This window comes from Prunus avium, chromosome 4 (genome assembly GCF_965620075.1).
Source record: "Prunus avium chromosome 4, drPruAviu1.hap1.1, whole genome shotgun sequence".
Taxonomy (NCBI): Eukaryota; Viridiplantae; Streptophyta; class Magnoliopsida; order Rosales; family Rosaceae; genus Prunus; species Prunus avium.
In genome coordinates this window covers 16,602,872-16,622,090 of record NC_142287.1, presented here as the reverse complement: position 1 = coordinate 16,622,090, position 19,219 = coordinate 16,602,872, and the positions used below count along the sequence as shown (strand labels likewise).

Genomic DNA, 19,219 nt, shown 5'->3' with positions numbered 1-19,219 from the left:
TCCTATAGTCATTTATCCGGTAGGAAGATGAAAGTTTCGTAAATTTACATATTTTCAATGATAATGGCCTCAATAATGCCGAACATAGAAAGATAATTTTGTATTCACCTCTCAAATTCCCTCTGGTGTAGAAATTTATGATGAAATCAGCCAAATTGTAGTTTATTAGAGAATAAGAACATGCGATTTAGGAATGAAACCTTCAAATTTGTGATTAATGTTAACGACAACATTTTTACTTGGCTGTGATGAGTTTAACCTAATGGTGGTTGGATGAGTTTAACTTTTAAAATTCGTGTAACAAATAGATTAAATCACACTTATCAAACGGAAATTGACGTTGCGGTAATGCTTACCACCCTTAATTGGTGGTGAGCAAAAATGCTCTCAATTTTAACATGTTACATCTCCTACAAGTGTACACTGACGTTTGAGAGACCTCTAATGAGTATTTTGTCCACAAAGTAAAGCGATTCCCATAGTAGCGGCAAAATGCTTTAAATTGCCTTCGAGGAAGTGACAAAGTGCCAAGAAAATGAGTACACAAATTAAAGAGCAATGAAATTGAGAGGATCAAATTGCCCTTTTTTTTCTTCTTGACAAAATATGAAGGGACATTTCAGAAATGCATGTTCACAAATTTTTTTTTTTATTAAAATCAGAAATGCATATAAACCATCCAACCAACACAATTTTGAGTGTAATTATTTTTCTTGGGTAGGAAGATGCAGTGTTCAGCGAAGAATACTTGTACCATAGCTTAAATGGGTATCATGGCAACTAATGTACATTTTCTGACGAGAGCAACTAAATGTACATTTTCGGATGAGAAACTCACACATTGGCCATTTCATCGTCACTGCATTTATCACGTACTGAAAGTTATAAACTCAAATGACCATGAACAAAACAAAAATTACTGAGCTTGTCAAGTGACTGGTTACCAGATCTGGGTTGAAACATTTTGAGGCCTATAGCGTCGTCTTCACACCACCTGTCGAAAATCAATCCAGTTTTCATAAGTGAATAGGCAGCTTACTTGCACTAGTGAAATCAAGTAAGATCGTGCACGCTACAAGGAATCTTAGTTGTATCAGTAAAATCATGCATAATTTGATGGTTTTTAGAATACCAGTAACTAAGCATCCTCTCAAAGAGTACACCAATATGATAATCAGAGTGATGGTAGCATTCCATTAGATGATATACTTCAATCCTTGGCAATCAAATCTAAAAAGTTGCCAAGGGGATGCCATGCCAACAGTGTACATGATGCAATAACTTAAACAGAAAATAGGAAAGACAAATCTAAAAAGAAGGAAACGATAAAGAATGAACCTTCTTCAACCAATCAAAGAATAATTTTTATGTCCAAGCTGGAATGTTCCACCTCATAAAGGGAAAGCTGTACTGTTTCTTCCTAAACATAACACCGTAAGATGCACAAGGAGGTTCACTTCAATTCTTTTTAGTTCTATTCAATCATTATTCTTGTTTTAAAACAGTCTACCATGTTATCTTGTCTTTACCTTATCTGGACCAAAAATACCATAAATTCAAAATATAGCACCAAATTTCCAAATAACTAGGCAATGAATTAACTAAATGAAACACCATTTCTTCAACCTTCTTGCATATTCATCTACTCGCAAACCCTTCCTCTAACAATCATATCCGCAATAGGTAAACCTTCTCTCGGGTGGCTGTCCATACAAAAGATTCCACCTATGGTGTTGCATTTGCTTTCTAAATTGCAATGCTAGGAAAACTAAAGTGGACCCTCCAGTACAGCCACATAGAAAGATGTTAACATGCAACTGCTTACGATTGCAAAGCTGCATCCAACTTCATCCTCTCCATCCGCCCCTCAGCACAGCCTCATGCAAAGCATTTTAAAAATCTGCCATCAACTTCACCTCCCTACAAAAATCTGATAGGACAATGTCCACAGATGATAACATTCCTCCAGTGACAGGCATTAACAGGATGCGTTGTCCTTTCAACCATTCTCCAGCCACTCAGTACTGCTTGGTGGCTTCCCTTCCCAATTATTATGTGACGTCATGAATCAATTCATTACTTACATACCTAAAGAAATATTTTTCTTTGATAATACACACATGATTTTTCTTGTCATTATAATGGCAAATAAACAAGAATTGCCCACCTTTATTTTCACGTTCTTTAATCTGCACAAGTGCTACGGAAATTTTAGCACCAACAAGTGCATTGTTCTTCACCAGTGCAATGTCTAATTGTTGGTTAAGAAACTGAGTTGATAAATCAAACAACATCAACAAGTGCATTATTCTTCATACTGCAATGCCTAAGAAATGCTTTCCAAGACAGCCTCCAATACATCTTAGACTTGGAAAAGTCACCACCATATGTTAGGACACAGAAAATGAACATATCAATATTATTGTGCAAAGAATAATAGATAAAGGATACTTGAAGCCAGAGAAGCTCCTCCAGTTAATTCATTCACTCTTGCAAGCAAAAATGGAGTTGCAGCATTTCCAATTATGTTCTTATCCCTGACAAAGCAAATTCATTTTCAGTATATTTAAAAAGATGAGTAAAAAATATTATTAACAGAAACAGGTGACAGTAGATTATTGATGAGAGGAAAATCAGTTTACCTAGCTTCTTCAAGAGCTCTCTTTATTGCAGACTCAATTAACCTTCCAGAAGCTGCGTGCTCTTTAGGAATTGGAACGGCAATCAAAATTCCAGTTCCAAGCTCAAGTTTCAGGTTCGCATCTATAAAACAAAAAATAAAATAAGAACATTCACAACAGGGGTATTACTTTAAATTTTGCATATAATTTCTTCTAGAAAAATAAATGAATTCACTTTTGTAACTTGCCTATAAGCTGAGCACAGTCTTCTGGGGTATCTACACGGCAAGGCACCTAGATTTTCAAGTCATGATTGAACAAAAGCCATCAGTCAGATATATATTTGAAACAAATTATGTTAAACATGTGGGCATAATTGGTCCAACATAAAGTTTTCTGCATTTGCATATAAGCTGAGCACAGTCTTCTTTCCTTCCATGTATTATCACCATAAAGTTTTCTAAATTTCACACTTAGCATTTCTCTGAACAGAGAGACATGTGTTTCTTTGATTCTGTCCCAGTTCAGCAATAACAAAATGGTGCTCCACTGTAACCAAAGAAAACGGTGATCCTCAGTTGACCAGTTACTTGAGAACTGAACATAGCAGTTGAACCTAGGGTCTTTATCCCCACCCCACCTCTCCCATGCCAATTGTGCTAAGGCTCATGAGCCTAGCAGTTGGGCCAACATATCGCAATGAGAGAGAGGCTAACATTCAGTCTGCTCCAGACGCACAATCAGGGACAGTTTTTCTTCCTACTAACCTCTAAAGAGGTTTCGCTGATCATTTTCTAGCCATCAAGATGATCAAGTGAACTCAACTTCACGTGGATGGGTTTTATTCCATAGAAAATATGGTAAAAGCGGAAACGGAAAACACAAGCACGTACGGCAAAATTGTGGTTAAACGCCATTTTTAAACTCGAATTTGATTGAGGATAGAACAACATTGATCAAACTATTGTTGTTAGATGGAGAAATGTAGCATTTTGAAAGAGAGTTGACCATCAATACCTTGCAACCACTTGTTTCAGAGAAAAATGCTGGAAATTCATTGGTCCTATAAGCAGCAACACAAACTCCCTGAGTTTCCTTTTTTTTTTTTTTTCAATAAAAAAAACAAAACAGTTATTTATAGTTGACAATCTGCGCTCTATTACTTGCAATCATATACATGAGATAGTTTAGTGCAGACCAAATATTCAAGGGTCCTTGGGATATCCAATATTGATTTTACACCAGCAGAGATGACAGCTACTGGTGTCCTTCCAAGCTCAGTAAGATCAGAGGATATGTCCATTGCTGCAAAAGGAAAATAAAATTTTGTAACATTAATATCGCACCATAACACACTCCTTTAACATCTGAACGGAAGTCTGCAAACATTTTTTGGGCCCAAGGTGTAGAGTTTCAAATAAATATCAATTTCTTTATATGAACCATATGAGGCAAGATAAACATGCGAGTCTTATCTGGTTGAGTTGCAGCATGCACATAAGAGCCACAGACGAAGTTATGCAACAATGGGCAAAAGGACTTACAATGATAATCTCCAGCTATAGAAATCTAGGGGCCTTTATATATGAGCAGTAATTATCCACAAGTTAAAGTTTCACATACATTTTGGTAAGAAAGATACTGTAGACTGCTGTTGGTTTCTATTTCTTTTCACAGAATTCAATGGATAACTTTTTTGAAAGCAATGGTTACAACATGTTTGTGCATGTTAAGTTGTCCAAGAATTATTTCATCTCTATAGGGCCAATATGTGACAACAGATGACAATGGATCTTATATGGTTTCAAAAATTATGTTCTGAACAGTCTCAGTTAACCCTAAACCCTAATGATTCTAGTCCTTAACTTAGCATTGGGCAATGGGATATTCACTATTTTGAGTGTGCAGAATGTGTTAATGGAGTCTGCGTATGCATATGTATTTGTAACAGTTCATAAGTTAGTGTTCACATCCCTAGAGGGGTCCCAAAATCCCTCTTTTTCTGACTTCTTTGCAGCATCATCAGTAGATATTTTTCTTACCCGATTAAACCAAAAGTTCTAAACCTCAAATAACCATTTTAAACAGCCCTGAAAAACCATATATCAGCTGCTTCCCTGAACAGCCCTGCACCTAGATTTCCAGAGAGCAGGACCTATCTGCCTACTAAATTTCCCAGCCATTTTTTTTATTCCCAATTTAAACCTGAATACCAAAACCCTCAAGTAAACTTTTAAAAATCCTCAAAACCCATAATCTGCTGCTTCCTAGAAAAGCCATACATCCGGATTTCTAGAAAGTCATCCCCTGTTTGCCTATTAAATTCCCCAGCCAGAATGTGATATAAAAAACCCTAAACCTGTTCTGCCATCTACATAATATCTAGAACCTAATCTACTCCAAAAGAAGGCCAAGGATACAAGCCGACATAGAAGGGTTCCTAATCTGTCCTACATTAGAGTCCTTTGTCTACTATGTTGCTTATCTGTACTCCAATATAGACCATTTGGTGAGCCATAGACTCAAGTAACACAGAAGCCATATGAATTGGCTTGGATTAGGAGAAACATCAACAATGAAGATATTAGGAATATGGCCATATGAAGTCATGACTCTTTGACTTTTGATATCCAAAAGCATGGGTGGAGACATGAACAAAGTCGGTTTCTTTTATGGACTGTTTGTAATAAATAACACCAATATATATGTAGCATTGAACTCACTATGCTCGCCATGTCTATGTACTCCTCCAATCCCTCCAGTAACAAACAATGGTATGCCAACCTGCAAGAATATGCAGTATTAAGTATTAGAAAAACATTCATTAATATAATGACAGAAATAGCTTTCTTTATCTTTGTATAAAGTAAACACGAAAATAAGTCCTCCGGGAAAGCTGATCATAGATTGGTTACCATAGAAGCAAAAAACATGGTTGCAGAAACAGTAGTTGCTCCATTCCCTCTGGTTGCCACCTAAACAAGAGTCAGCTCGTCATCTTGTAAATTTAGCATCAGAAATGACCGTGGAGAAATTATAGCGACGATTCAGGAATTCCATTTGTCAGAAATTTCTTGAGCATACATCATAACAGAGTAGGGAACCTCATAACTATGTGGCTATGAAGGTTATTTTATGTAGAAACCAGCATGCTAATAAAAACAGAAGTATAGGTAGCAGATGATTTTGAACATGTAAGTTCAATGCCACTGATTGAAGCCAACAAAATAATCATTTTATGGTGGTACAAGTATTGAGGTGTGCTTTCACCAAGGATTGAAATATCAGCCGATACACCGATATATCGGCCAATATGTCGGTATTTTCAACTGTCAACACTGATACTGGGGGGTAAGGCCATATCTTCCCCTATATCGACGATATATCCTCGATAAGTGCGATATCCCCGATATTTTGCCGATATCCCTGATATTTCCCGATACCCATAACAGAACCCAAAAAAAATTCGGAAGTTTTGAAGGCAATTGAAGCAAATTGAAACCTAAAAATAGCTAATCCTTGCTCAGAACCCTATAAATTATTAATATGAAGAATCAATGCACAGTCCACTGCCCACATACCTCCAATCCATCTGAAGAGGACATGGCGATCAGTTTTGGATCTATGAGCATAAGAACTAGATCTAGTACTAACTCAAATGAATCTTATGATGGCTATAGTTATGTCATGTCTAATTATAGTGGAACTAGTTATGGAGCTCAAGATGATGAAACAGATTATGGATCTACTAGTTGGGTTAATCCTAACTATCCCATACATGGGAGGACAGTAGGGAGCACAAGAGAGACCTATGTGCACTATGTTCAAACATGGCTTACAAACTGCTCGGGTTACATGACTTGTTATGACTATTGTATGAATCTATATGGTTGTTCCTCATTGTTTGAACCTCATAGAAGCTCTTCATTTATGTAGATGGACACTTATCTAAATTGTAATCCAATGTTTAAACAAACTATGGATTTATGCATGGTTTATCCATTCTAATCAACATTTTATTTTCAAAGTTTTCATTAATGCGCATTACATACCACTTATATTTCATCATATGTATTATCTTATTATTAGTAAATTTTGAGTTTTATTTGTTCAATACATTCATTGATAATGTACATAACATCTATGAAAGTTTTACACTAAAATTATGTGTTTCAATGCCTATATCTGTCATTTTTGTTGATTTTTTTCTGATACCTAAAACGATAACGATATATCCCCCGAAATATCCGTAAATTGGAGGCCCGATATTATTTGCATGGCCGATATTTTAATCCTTGGCTTTCAAAAATTATGTGGGTCTAAACTTGTCAACTTCTTGGCACGTCTTCTGCTATCACCATATATGGCTAGCAGCACAACACAGAATATAAAACTAAGAGTTCAGCATGTTCCATTGATCATATTGGATATCAGATAGAATAAGTGCAAAGCATCAGTTACTCACAACATGTGCGATGTCTCTTCGAGCTGTCTTCTGAGCTCTGGGTCCGAGATTGGCAAGCTTCTCCAGTTCTTCCATACTCAGACCTACACAAAGAAATAATTAGGCAACAAAAAGGAAAAACAAAAAGAAAAGAATCATGTCATCAAGCACCCTCCAGAGTAATAATTTAATTTGTGACAAAAATTCTCTTAGCAAATGATACCATTCCATAAGAATACTGTATAGTATTTTCTGAAATCGCTAAGTAATTTTATCCCACTAGTTTGTAATTCGGTGGGACAAATTTCGCTTTGTAACCAGTGGGGCAAATCATAGCACAATCATAAGAAGACATATATTAGAATTTAACAAAAGCTACCTCTAAGCGTAAATATTCATCAAGAAAACAGAAGAACAAAGTTAAATATAAACACCTACACAAGGTATGCCATCCAAAATAGCAATCGTGGCAGGAACAGCTCCATTTTCCCTCACAACTGCCTCAACTTGCCTTGCGGTTTCCAAGTTCTTAGGATAGGGCATCCCTGAACATAAGGAAAAACAAAATTCAGCAAGAAAGTCAAAAAGTGCAGTTCCTCACATACACATAAGCACTGTCCATGAACCTATTCACACATAATCAGCTATCAGTACGGAGCCATACTCCTCTTTCCACGAATCAAACCCGCAACCATGTCATTCGAAGTAACTCAAACCATTGTGTCAAAGCGCTATGTATAATGTATCAAAATCAAATGAATTATGATAGCATACAAAATCCAAATTGGGTTTCATTCAATTAACTCAAAAGGGAAAATCATGGGAGAAAAGGAAAAGGAAAACAACTGAAAATACAACAAATTACATAATGAGAGAGAGAGAGAGAGAGAGAGAGAGAGAGAGAGAGAGAGAGAATTACCATGGGAAATAATGGTGGATTCAAGAGCAACAACAGCATGGCCATTTGACAAAGCTTCAGAAACCTCTGGAGAAATCTTGATAAACCCCACACCACCCTTAAAAAAGAAAATGGAAAATAAAAATTCTAAAAATGTGAAATTTGGTAGACAATGTCAAAAAGAAAAAGGAAACCAAATGATTAAACGAAAGAAAAAGAGGGGAAGGTATGATTGGAGTGTTAGGTACCTTATTTGAGTGCGAGGGATGTAAGTGTCCGCGGAGATTAGAGAGTCTTGAGAGAGCCGAAGAAGACGACGCCATTCCCTTTGCTTTGCAGTAGCGTGTTACGTAATATTATATTTCCTGTTGTAGTTTAGGACTCTGCTTGGTGTTTTAAGATGGGACAAGTAGTGGGTTTTATAGGATATAGTTGTTCTTATTTTGTAGTTAGTATTGTTGGTAGTGGCTGGCTGTAGAGCTTTTGCTCTTCCGTAGGATACACATATATAAAGTTGTACAACTGAATGTAGTTATTAACCAGATAACTTTGAGTTCCAAAAACCCCACTTAAAGAGGTCAAGGGTTGCTTCATAAGCCCAAATTTCATATTGTTATTCCAAGTATTTTCCTTCAATCCATATCATAGTGTTACAGCATTTTCACTCATTTGCCATGACAAAAGGCAAACGGAGGCAAATGTTGTTACTATTCACATGAATAGTGCCTGCCCTAGTAAATTTTTTGTTGGTTTTCCACCTATTGCCATGGCAACCACTATTCACATGAGATATGAGGAGAATAATTTTTATAGAGTTTTAGTGTGGGAAGTGAAGAATATGGCTAGATATTTATAAATAAATAAAAATTATGAAAATGTTGGTATTTTTTCAGATTTTTTTTTATTTGCTGATGCCATCACCGACGTCACAGTCCTTAGACAACAACTCGGGATGTTCTTGTCTTCGGGCCTGCCAGGGCTTGGTGGAGCCCCGCCTTGCCTGGGCTGTTTTGTACTGCTGAAAACGACTTCACGGGCCTAGGCCCCCTCTTGCCCGGACTAAGGGGGTGTGGTGGAAATGCTCTTAGGGGTCCTAGGCCCCCTCTTGCCCGGACTAAGGGGGTGTGGTGGAAATGCTCTTAGGGGTCGCACTTTTAAGTTGTAATGCCACAAACTACTCGGCCCATGACATAGCAAATTGCTTCCTTGTTAAAGGAGAGCACCCATGTTTTGCAATTGAAAAAATAAAAATAATAAACTTTTGTATTAACAAAAGTTGCTTCCTTGTTAAAGGAGAGCACCCATGTTTTGCAATTGAAAAAATAAAAATAATAAACTTTTGTATTAACAAAAGAAGGATGATCATTTGGGATGTTTTCTCTGCTGGAATCTTATAGGCACATACTTGTGAAACATCTTATAAGTGGTTTGTGAATCTGTTTGGGATGTTTTCTGAAAGATTTGTGATCATCTTTCGCTGTCATGATGGTAGAATATGAATGAATCTGTAAGTGGAATGTTGTCATGAGAGGAAGAAAATCTGGTATCCATAATGCAATTTCCTTACACAGGTTACAAGAACAATGGTCAATCAGTTCGGATACACACACGAACAATACTACAAAACCTGCAACCCTAAACAAAGAAAACCAGTTCAATGATGAAAAACATACATGGACAATACATCAAATTTATTGACACAATCAGCCAACTACAAAACGGGATGAGAGCTGGCAGTTGCATAAATGTCAAATTCATCCATCAAGGACAGGATCGGACTAGATTGTGTGTTCGGCATGCTCTGAGTTGTGTCGTCATTGTTTCCAGGGAAAGAACTGCATCATTACAACACAGAATGAGAACTTACTATGAAAGCACTCATGTGGAAGATTGATAAAAAATATTAATTTGCATTTCGGACTAGTTAATCAATGTAGGACAATTGCGTCTATCATGATCAACCGACCTACACTCAGTACACCATCGTTTCAATTTGCCCATTGCCTTCTCTTTGCCTTTCACTCTCACTCGAAGTGGATCCATTAAAGTAACTGTTTGAGAATCGCTCGCCACGGCTTTACCACTTCCTTGTGCATGCCCAATTGCCTGCCCCATAGACTCTATTTTTTCCTGCACACCCTGTAAAGTTTCTAACAGTAACTTCCCAGCTTCCTCGGACATTGATGCAGAATCAATTAGAGTAATGGCTAGTTTAGACAATGTAGATCTCCTCATTAAAACACACCTGTCAACGTGATCTTTAATTTTAATGGCATCGCAATCAAACACCAATGCAGACTTCGCTCGTTGCATCCACCTTTTTAATAAATACTTATCTGGCAAATATTCGACTTGCTCATGTTTTAGAAAAGCCAATACATGCCTGCATGGAATTCCACAAAATTCCAAGTGTTTGCAACTGCAAGAAGCTAGATCAGCGGATACATCATACACAACTTCTTTGACTTTAGAAACCCCAGGTTTTATCCTCTCAGTTACTTTATAAACCCTTTGTCTATCATCCGACGTTGTACATTGAAGAAAACATTTAAGGCTCTTCAATTCTTCAATCTGAAACTTTTGATACAGCGCCTTTGTATACAAGCCTGCCACCTGGGTTTCCATTGACGTCTCCAAAAGGCTTGCAGGTTTTTCATTACGGTCAACATGATCAGCATATAACTCCTCATGCCGCTGCTTAGCAAGGCCTCGTTCAAATCGTACTACGAAATCCATCAACGAATTCTTTCGTGAAACATATGGCTTGAAGAAAGCATGTGAGCTTTCAGGTTGCTTACTACTCGACATTCCAGCAGAGAAAACATGTTTCACATAGGCTGGAACCCACTTATCACGCAAATCATATATTGAACTCAACCAAGGATGATCATTTAATCCATTTTCTGTAATCAAGGTAAGCCATTTTGATTCAAATTCTATTGTTGTGTCTATCTCCCATATGCAAGCATTTAAATTTGAGAATCTGTCTCTGAGTGTTGGGGGATTTACCTTTTCAGAAAATTTGTTCAAAATATGCCATACGCATAATCTATGGTATGTAGTTGGGAGAGCTTGCACAATCGCCTTTGTCATGGCTGCATCATAATCCGTAATGATCATTTTGGGTGGTGGACCGGGCATGGCATTCTTAAATTGATCAAATAACCACACAAAAGATTCGGTGGTTTCTTTACTTAAGAAAGCACATGCAAGGATAATAGTCTGCCCATGATTACTCACCCCTATTAACGGCGAAAATACCAATCCGTAACGATTCGTGCTATATGTTGTATTAAACACAATCACATCTCCATAGAATTTATAAGCTCGTCTAGATGTTGAATCTGCCCAAAACAAATTAGTCAGCCTTCCACTAGAATCTGCCTCCATCTTGAAATAAAAAGACTCATTCTTTCTTTTCTCAGCCCCAAAATGCTCACTCAGCAGCTCTACATCATGCTCCAGCAGTTGCGTGCGCATGTTCATTTCCCAATCGTAGAAATCTTTATTTATACACCCAATGTTTTCCATTCCTCCTGCTTGTACCTCAAGATTACTTACTGGTGGATGAGTAGGTATATTAACTACACCAAGTCGGTCAATTTTGAGTGCTTTTCTTGATTCTCTAACATCACGGTGAGATCTCAACAAATGCACCTTATCTGGGGTTGTCAATGAATGGTTGTGTACCTCTTCAAACAATGAAATAGAGTACTTGTTAGACTCAGGACACTTCACAACCCCAATCCTAGCCTTGCAATCTTGTCGTACTTTGACTCTTCGTCTTTTCCTTACCCTGCCTTCCGCTTCGGGTCTACAATACGTACCTTGTTTAGAACATACATATTCTTTCCTTTTTATCTCCCCCGTGAGTCTATCCTTTTTGCTTGAATGACTGCGTATGCTGAATCCTGCCTTCTCTGCATAATTATTATAGAAATTATAAACATCTTGAAGTGAATCGAACTCTTTCCCAACTTCTGGTATGGACTCAGTATTGAGTTTGGGTATAACACAAATGTCAGGATCCACACCATCACCATCTGCATCGCTACTATCAGTTAGGTCCCACACACGTGCATTCTCATCCATTCTCCCAACAAATTTTGATATTAACCTGAATATGACATCAATTTAAAACCACATCAGTCTATTCAAATCCTCTTAATGATTTGCAAAGTCAAATGAATCATAATACATACTAATTAAACTTAATAAAATATTATGAAACATAGTCCAGACCGGTGACTTTTCTACCTTTAAGCTAGTATCAACCTCTTCTTCTTTTTAAGTATGATTCGCTGGTTTGGGTGCAGGATGGAACCTTTTCTGAAAGCTGCTTCCAGTTCAGTTGCATTGCTGCTACTTCTTGTATTCCAGCACCATTCTTAAAAAACATGAAAAATCCACATGATTTTGTTCCAGCAAGTTTTATACATAAATGTTATTCATTAATATAACTTGAATGAAATAATACCAATTACCAAGTATATTATAAATATATATGTAAAGACAATCATGCTGAGAATTAATAGTGCTCAAACATTTGAAATGATTTCCAATATAAAATGCGTGGTTATTGTATAGCTAATTAAATTTGGGCACGTATATATAGCTGCTAATTATAATAGTGCTCACTCTATAGTAATTAATATAACTAATTAAAGCCATGCCAATCTAGAAGTATATAAGTTCTATATACTCCCCTTCATGCGTCTGTCACACCAAGTTTATCGTCTACTTTTCAAATTCAGCATCATATAGTAAGAACAACATAAAAGATAGTATCTATTATAAAGACTTGGTATATACTACCATATATATCCAAAGGAACAACTCATGCATCCCTACAAACGGTACTGCATGTTGTTTTTCCAGAACCTCAATGAGCTTTTGGGCTATAGCACTTGCATACAAAAAAGACCTTTCATCAAGAAGCTTGGACACAATCAACAATAGATTGATCTTCTTCTTCTACACAAGTTTTAGTATATACGGTAAACCCTCTTTGTGTTTGGAACCAAACTCGACAAGGCAGTGTACTTGCTATTCAACTAGACTGTCTGATGCTTCTCGGTGGCAAAGTGTTTGGTCCCTTTGACATATCTTCCTCCTCCCATAGAACCCATTTCTTTGGAGAACTCCAAACTCCATTCCCAAATTGCCTCCCATTTATTAATCCCATCCGGGTAAACCCGTCCTCCCATCCCCTCTCTTGCATCCCCACCACCACTATACTAAACAAAGGCCCATTTCTTGAGCCTGGCAAGCTGTACCCATGTGGGAAGGCAATTCCCCGAGCATCTAGCTAAGCTGAAAACAGTCGTTGCTGCATCCAATCATGAACACCATGAACAAAAATGCACTCATTGGGGCAATTCGTCAAACACCTTGGGGGCACATTTTTAGGCCACATCCTAAAATCCAAGGCTAATGCAAACTACAACTAACGCATCATTAATAATCTCAAATTTGACATAGATGAAATAATTTACCTGTACATGGAGTTTCAAAACTCAGCCTTCGATGTGGTTGCCGCCAAATCTTAGACCTCTTGTTTTTTAACAAAAGAAATCGAGGTTTCGAGCTCACAAGTTCAATCTCTAACTTGAAATCTAAGCCGTCCAGTTTGATCATGGGGCTAATAATGCAGTCTGCATCTAAGGTGCGTAATTTGTGGGGGACATTTTGGTAATTTCATGCCATGGGTACATTTTGGTAATTGCCGGCCAGAAATACAACCACCACAAGTCTTTTACATATAAGTTATAACTGCTCGTTTCATCTTCTCTTTCCCTCCTCTGCTGTTGCGCTCTCTCTCTTGCTCATGGCTTCCAGACTCTCACTCATTTCCATTCCCAATCTTCCAACCCCAGCTAGAACATTCCCAAAACACCTTCAACAAATACCTCTTTTTACTCTTCCACCTTATAGTTTTCATGTAAATCCCTCCTTCAATTCGAGGACCATTTCGAGCTCTAATGGAGGATCATCGCCAGCACTTCTTGCTGTCCAAGAGGAAGTGATCCCATCCACCAGTTCAGATTCCACCAGTGATTCCAAAACTTCTCCTTCCTCCTCTTCCAAGGTCGTTCTCGTCATTGGAGGCACCGGCGGTGTTGGTATTTTCACTTGTTCCTTCTCTCGTTTGTAGCTCTTCATTTGCTTATAGTGCTCTTTATATGTATATATGTATATATATATATATATATATATATATATATATATATATATATATGTTTCTTTTGCTTCTGAATTTGTTTTGAATTCCGTTGAGGGGTTTGTGTTATTGCTGTTTCTTTATGTGGGTTATATAGCAAAATGAGTCTTGTGATTGTGGAAATGCTAGTGAAGTATGTGAACTTAAATCAAACAATTATTCCTCTTTTTGGGATGCAGGTTTGAGTAAATGATACGGTTTTCCTCCAAGGTTTTTAGTTTTGCACATACCCTTTTGTGAATTTTATTGGGAACTTTGTAAATTTTGGTGCTTTGTTAATCTCATTTCAGGTCAGCTGGTAGTGGCTTCGTTGCTCAACCGGAATATCAAGGCACGCCTGTTATTGCGTGACCCTGAGAAAGCAACTACGTTGTTTGGTGAACAAGATGAAGAGAAATTGCAGGTACCAATTTCTGTGTAAGTAATTATTCAAGAGATCTCTATCACTCAAATATTTGCTATATTTCTGTTAAGTTAAAGCATCGAACCTGAAATCAATTGACTATATATGTTTATTTATTAAGATGCAAAATTGTGACTGAACTGAGCCCTGGATTTATTAGAGGTGAGAAGGTGTCATTTGACATCTGGATTTATATTCTCAGCAATGTCTTCTTTCAGCTTAGTTTTAGAGCATAAATACATTCTCTTTTTTTAAAACTTGTTTCCTTTCCTGAGGAGTGGGTATCATAGCTCTATAAAAACTTGATAGGTCTTCAAAGGAGACACTCGGAATGCAGACGATCTAGATCCATCTATTTTTGAGGTTTGCGCTTTTACATTAGTTATGTATACTTTTTTTTTTCCTATTTTCTGTATTGATAATGGGTCAAGGGTTAATGATTTCTGAATGAGTAATTTTAAAATGTCTTCTCTTTTAGGGAGTCACACATGTGATTTGCTGCACAGGAACTACGGCTTTTCCTTCAAAGCGGTGGGAAGGGGATAATACACCAGAAAGAGTTGGTTAGAGTTCTATTTTGAAATTTTAGCTTTATGAGTGAGCAAGTACCTGCATCTAAGGCATATGCATCATTTATTTTCTGTTTGGATATAGCAGGCTGAAAAACAGATTACATCTGAATAGATTAAATAGATGAGCTATACATGAACACGCACACAACCAAAGATTGCTTGCTCATCTATACATATGCTTTCCGCGCATTTGACTTTTAAATTTTTTAATGAAGATTGGGAGGGCGTGAGAAATCTTGTATCTGTACTGCCCTCTTCGCTGCAGAGAGTTGTTCTTGTATCATCAGTAGGTGTCACCAAGTTCAATGAACTGCCATGGAGGTAAGACAACTTATTTATGGATGTTGAGTTATAAAACCAGTGCGTTTCTTTTGGTTGAGTGAGCACTGGCAAGAAACTATGTTTAATGATTTAATTAATATTAGCGGCCCTTAAATATTGTGTCGTTGGTGCTGAAATTTTCATAATTTCGTAATAAGATCCCAGCAAGGAAACTCTTGTAAACGAAACTTATGAGTTGAAGTTCTCAAGCATAGACATAAAATAGATTATTTTCCTCAGTGCAGAGAAATTTCGAAAATAGTTGCAATATTTTGAGACCATAATGGTAAACCAAAGACTGATATAACATTTATTGGGATCAATATTCCTATCATAAGAAAATTTAAAATTTTTACTTTGATTAACCTTATTAGATCTATTATCTAGAACATGTATAGGATTAGGGTTAAACCTTATACATAAGGAATAGGTTTGGTTATCAATTGAGAGGGTTGCACATCCACCTCTAGGCCTGCATTCTCCAAGCATGCCTTTGCACCAATGGCTCCTCTGATGAGTCAAGCAATACCTCCATGCTATTATGGCTCCAAAAAGGTTTTTGGTTATGCCACCAGTCTGCACAAATTGATGCACACACAAGGATCCCCAGGTTTATCTTGTCTAGACTTCCAAAGTGAGCTCCTCGCTGATTTCCTTAAAGAAAGTATCTTCACAAGGAGAAGATGAAGAGAGCAAAGTGTGGCCTCAATTTGGCGGATAAGGTTGCTAACTTTACCCTTCTTCATGCCTTTTTATTTGTAATGGAATGGAGGAAAGGACTGCAACAGTCCCTTCCTTATAGGAGACATGCTAGTTGTAGGGATAAGGAAAGTATCCAGTGGCTTGATTCTGGTTCTAGGCACTTTACTGGCTTATGCAGCACATGTAGCTCATACAATCACGTGGGCACCTAGAATTCATGTATTGGGTAAATACATGGTCGTTAGGTGATTAACAATGGTTCAATGTAATATACCAACAAAATAATAATAATTATAATAATAATGGTTCAGGTATGCGTGGGTTCATTGTATGGTACAAAGCAATGCATTACATTTAATAGGCAGTCTCACAGACCTCCACATAAGGCTTTTGAACCCTTCTTTTGAGCCATGAATAAATTTACAGAAAATTTCAGCGAAGCTTATGTATTTCTCTAGGACTGTGTTGCAACCCATCCTAGGTGCAATGCCCAGAGACCTACAGGTGTGGTGCTAGTAGCTTCTATACCTTACCTACTTACAATTTGCAGCAATCAAAGGCCAAAATTCCTGTCCTACATCATGAGAGAGAGAGAGAGAGAACTTAAAAGGCAATATTGTTCTTTTACAAAATGGTGCTCAGAGCAATTAAAAATTATTTCTTAGTCATAGTTGCAGATACAATATTGTGCCTGTGCTGTTCTTCAGGATTAATGTAGGGGTTTTTATATCTCTTATCATTATGGCTTTGAACAGTTTGAAAGTGTCACGTAAGCTTAATTCCGAACTAAACCATCTTGTACATCCAACTAGTTCACAATGAAGTGGTTTTTCAATCTTCTATTTCTTTCTCACATGGATTAATTATTTAAATTCTTTTATTTTTGTAGCATTATGAACCTTTTTGGTGTTCTCAAATATAAGAAGATGGGGGAGGATATTCTTCGTAATTCTGGTCTATCATTTACAATAATCAGGTTTGTGTAAATTAGTTATGTAACTTTTTTTATTACTGAGAAGCCAAAAAACTGCCATAGTAATTATGGCAGGCTTCCGCTTAGAGAAAAGCAGCTTTATATCCCTAAAAATTGTTGCTTATATCGTATTTATACTTTTTGCTTTGCAGACCTGGTAGATTGACAGATGGACCTTACACATCATATGATCTTAATACATTGCTGAAAGCTACAGCTGGCCAACGCCGTGCAGTCCTAATAGGTCAAGGTACACTATCAATTTTCAACGAGCATTGCATAGATAGATTGCAGGTTCAGTTCTTAAGGCTCAATTATAGGTCCTATGGTCTTATACCAAAAATTTAGTCTTAGCACTGCAAAATCTTAAGAAATGCCAAACAGATGAAGGCTGCTCTGTAAATTGAGCTAATGGAACTAAATCACTAGCTAACGATCACTACCTTAACATGGCCAACTGGTACAAAAGCTGCTTTGGCTGGAAAGAAAATTGCCATCATTGTTTTAGCATGAACCACGAAGAGAGAGGGAGGAGGAGGGGAAAGGTTGAATATTGGAAACTGCTATTTTAAAACATTAGAGTAGGGACGATGGGCAATTATGAGTAGTATTACTTTGTTTGCTTATTTCATCAAATGTTACCTTTAGGGGTTTTGATACCACTGACTTGCTATTCGAAACAGTTTATTCAGTTATTGATGTCTTTAATGTCGAAATAAGAAAAGGGAATTCAAGGTTCCATGATACTTTAGGATGGGCATTGTTCATAAGTTTTCATATACCTTCACATGAATGTTGCTGCTGCTTAGATTTGTTTGTCCCAGGCTCTCAGAAACCTAATTTAATCGATGCTCCCTTACTAGGTGAACCTGGTTCTGAGAACATTGATCAAAAGCTAGTAACTAATTTCGCATCAAACCACACATTGAACCTTAAATTTGTGGGAAGGCTTAATTGAGTTGAGTTGAATATATGGAGATTTAAATAAATAATTGTTGAATGAATTTTCCACAAGATACCAATATATTAGATTTTCCTGTCATACATGCAAATTCTTCTGGTTTAGGCAGGGATCATCTTGTCTGTGTGCATGATTTTGGGATATGGTGTTAACTAAATTCCTTCCTATCTTATGTCTTTATCTTAATGGGTTTAATCATTTATGGGATCCAGGAGATAAACTAGTTGGAGAGGTTAGCAGACTCGTTGTTGCTGAAGCTTGCATACAGGCATTGGACATAGAATGTACTGAAGGAAAAACTTTTGAAGTTAATTCAGTTGAGGTAATTTTCCGGATATGATTGCAGTCTTGCAGAATATAGAGGGGTAAATGTACAATGTATATCTGGCCTTGCTTTTCAACGTCCCTTGGCATTTGAACTCAGAATTCAGTCTTTACTTATATTGATGTTTGGGAATGAACTTGAATTTATAGAGATGAATGGAAGTTAGACGATTTGCTTGCTTGCCTTTATTCTTTCCTTTCTTTCCTTTTCTCCTTGGTTTAGAGAAGTACACTGCGTTTGACCCCTTACCATTTGGAACACATTTGATATCGTTGCATAGTTCATTGGAGACCTAGGGGCATGTGATATAGAGAAAACAAGGAGGCCAGTGTTTATGTTAGACCCTTATATGAATTAATTCCAATTAACCCTACCATATTCTGATGCTTTGAAGTTCTTTCCAGTAGTAAAATCTAGTACTGTGCAGGGAGAAGGTCCAGGAAGTGATCAGCAAAAGTGGAGGGAATTATTCAAAGCTGCCCAAGCTCAATAACTGTACTCTGCTTCCGATTCATCCATGTATACTATGAATTGCTTGAAAACAAGAAATATAAGCAATGATCTGTCTGTCTATATATTGTAAATAATCACTATGTAATATTTCAATTTAGATCTGTAAATTGTATAATTTCCTTCCCCCCCCTTTTTTTTTTTACAGTTATGCATGCGCATTTCAACCTGTAAAAGTGATCACATTTCCCAAATGTTGCACATTGAAAAGTAGTGTATCTTGTGGCTTTTATCTGAGTTCTTTGGTACCATTTCTTTGCAAGTTTTTT

General features: G+C 37.0%; 3 protein-coding genes across 5 annotated transcripts; 1 reads left to right on the top strand and 2 right to left on the bottom strand.

Annotated features, from left to right (window-relative positions):
• Positions 1-630: 630 nt before the first annotated feature.
• LOC110761605 (indigoidine synthase A family protein) lies at positions 631-8,407 on the bottom strand. Its single transcript, XM_021964104.2, has 14 exons — positions 8,212-8,407; positions 7,985-8,081; positions 7,500-7,610; positions 7,087-7,169; positions 5,537-5,596; positions 5,345-5,405; positions 3,820-3,926; positions 3,639-3,716; positions 2,870-2,915; positions 2,643-2,763; positions 2,452-2,537; positions 2,168-2,251; positions 945-994; positions 631-859 (listed from the first exon to the last, which is right to left on the bottom strand). The coding sequence occupies exons 1-13, from the start codon at positions 8,284-8,286 to the stop codon at positions 972-974; spliced, it is 1,032 nt and encodes a 343-aa protein (XP_021819796.1). The 5' UTR covers positions 8,287-8,407; the 3' UTR covers positions 631-859; positions 945-971.
• Positions 8,408-9,488: 1,081 nt separating this feature from the next.
• LOC110761602 (protein FAR1-RELATED SEQUENCE 5-like) lies at positions 9,489-13,616 on the bottom strand. Of its 3 annotated transcripts, none has more exons than XM_021964099.2 (5): positions 13,459-13,616; positions 12,221-12,350; positions 11,998-12,080; positions 9,930-11,883; positions 9,489-9,798 (listed from the first exon to the last, which is right to left on the bottom strand). In XM_021964099.2, exons 3-5 carry the CDS (start codon positions 12,053-12,055, stop codon positions 9,675-9,677), a joined length of 2,136 nt encoding a protein of 711 aa, XP_021819791.1. In that variant the 5' UTR covers positions 12,056-12,080; positions 12,221-12,350; positions 13,459-13,616; the 3' UTR covers positions 9,489-9,674. The 3 variants fall into 3 exon arrangements, with proteins under 3 accessions (XP_021819791.1, XP_088107891.1, XP_021819790.1); XM_088251765.1 differs by adding an exon at positions 12,779-13,292 and having other exon boundaries at positions 9,930-12,080; positions 13,459-13,602; XM_021964098.2 differs by having other exon boundaries at positions 9,930-12,080.
• Positions 13,617-13,738: 122 nt separating this feature from the next.
• LOC110761570 (NAD(P)-binding Rossmann-fold superfamily protein) lies at positions 13,739-19,182 on the top strand. The gene is made up of 9 exons (XM_021964055.2): positions 13,739-14,085; positions 14,474-14,586; positions 14,896-14,949; positions 15,065-15,149; positions 15,374-15,479; positions 17,071-17,157; positions 17,307-17,404; positions 18,328-18,437; positions 18,868-19,182. The coding sequence occupies exons 1-9, from the start codon at positions 13,791-13,793 to the stop codon at positions 18,931-18,933; spliced, it is 1,014 nt and encodes a 337-aa protein (XP_021819747.2). The 5' UTR covers positions 13,739-13,790; the 3' UTR covers positions 18,934-19,182.
• The last annotated feature ends 37 nt before the right edge of the window (positions 19,183-19,219 follow it).

What these genes read in the sequence shown, in the direction of transcription:
- LOC110761605 (XM_021964104.2), bottom strand. Translation starts at nt 8,286, where the DNA reads ATGGCGTCGTCTTCTTCGGCTCTCTCAAGACTCTCTAATCTCCGCGGA. An exon ending in GAAGAGACATCGCACATGTT is followed by an intron (nt 5,597 to 7,086) that starts GTGAGTAACTGA and finishes ACTCTTGTTTAG; the next exon opens with GTGGCAACCAGAGGGAATGG. An exon ending in AGGAGCTTCTCTGGCTTCAA is followed by an intron (nt 2,252 to 2,451) that starts GTATCCTTTATC and finishes ACCAACAATTAG; the next exon opens with ACATTGCACTGGTGAAGAAC.
- LOC110761602 (XM_021964098.2), bottom strand. Translation starts at nt 12,055, where the DNA reads ATGGATGAGAATGCACGTGTGTGGGACCTAACTGATAGTAGCGATGCA. An exon ending in CGATGGTGTACTGAGTGTAG is followed by an intron (nt 9,799 to 9,929) that starts GTCGGTTGATCA and finishes GTAATGATGCAG; the next exon opens with TTCTTTCCCTGGAAACAATG.
- LOC110761570 (XM_021964055.2), top strand. Translation starts at nt 13,791, where the DNA reads ATGGCTTCCAGACTCTCACTCATTTCCATTCCCAATCTTCCAACCCCA. An exon ending in TGGAGGCACCGGCGGTGTTG is followed by an intron (nt 14,086 to 14,473) that starts GTATTTTCACTT and finishes ATCTCATTTCAG; the next exon opens with GTCAGCTGGTAGTGGCTTCG. An exon ending in TAATACACCAGAAAGAGTTG is followed by an intron (nt 15,150 to 15,373) that starts GTTAGAGTTCTA and finishes TTTTTAATGAAG; the next exon opens with ATTGGGAGGGCGTGAGAAAT.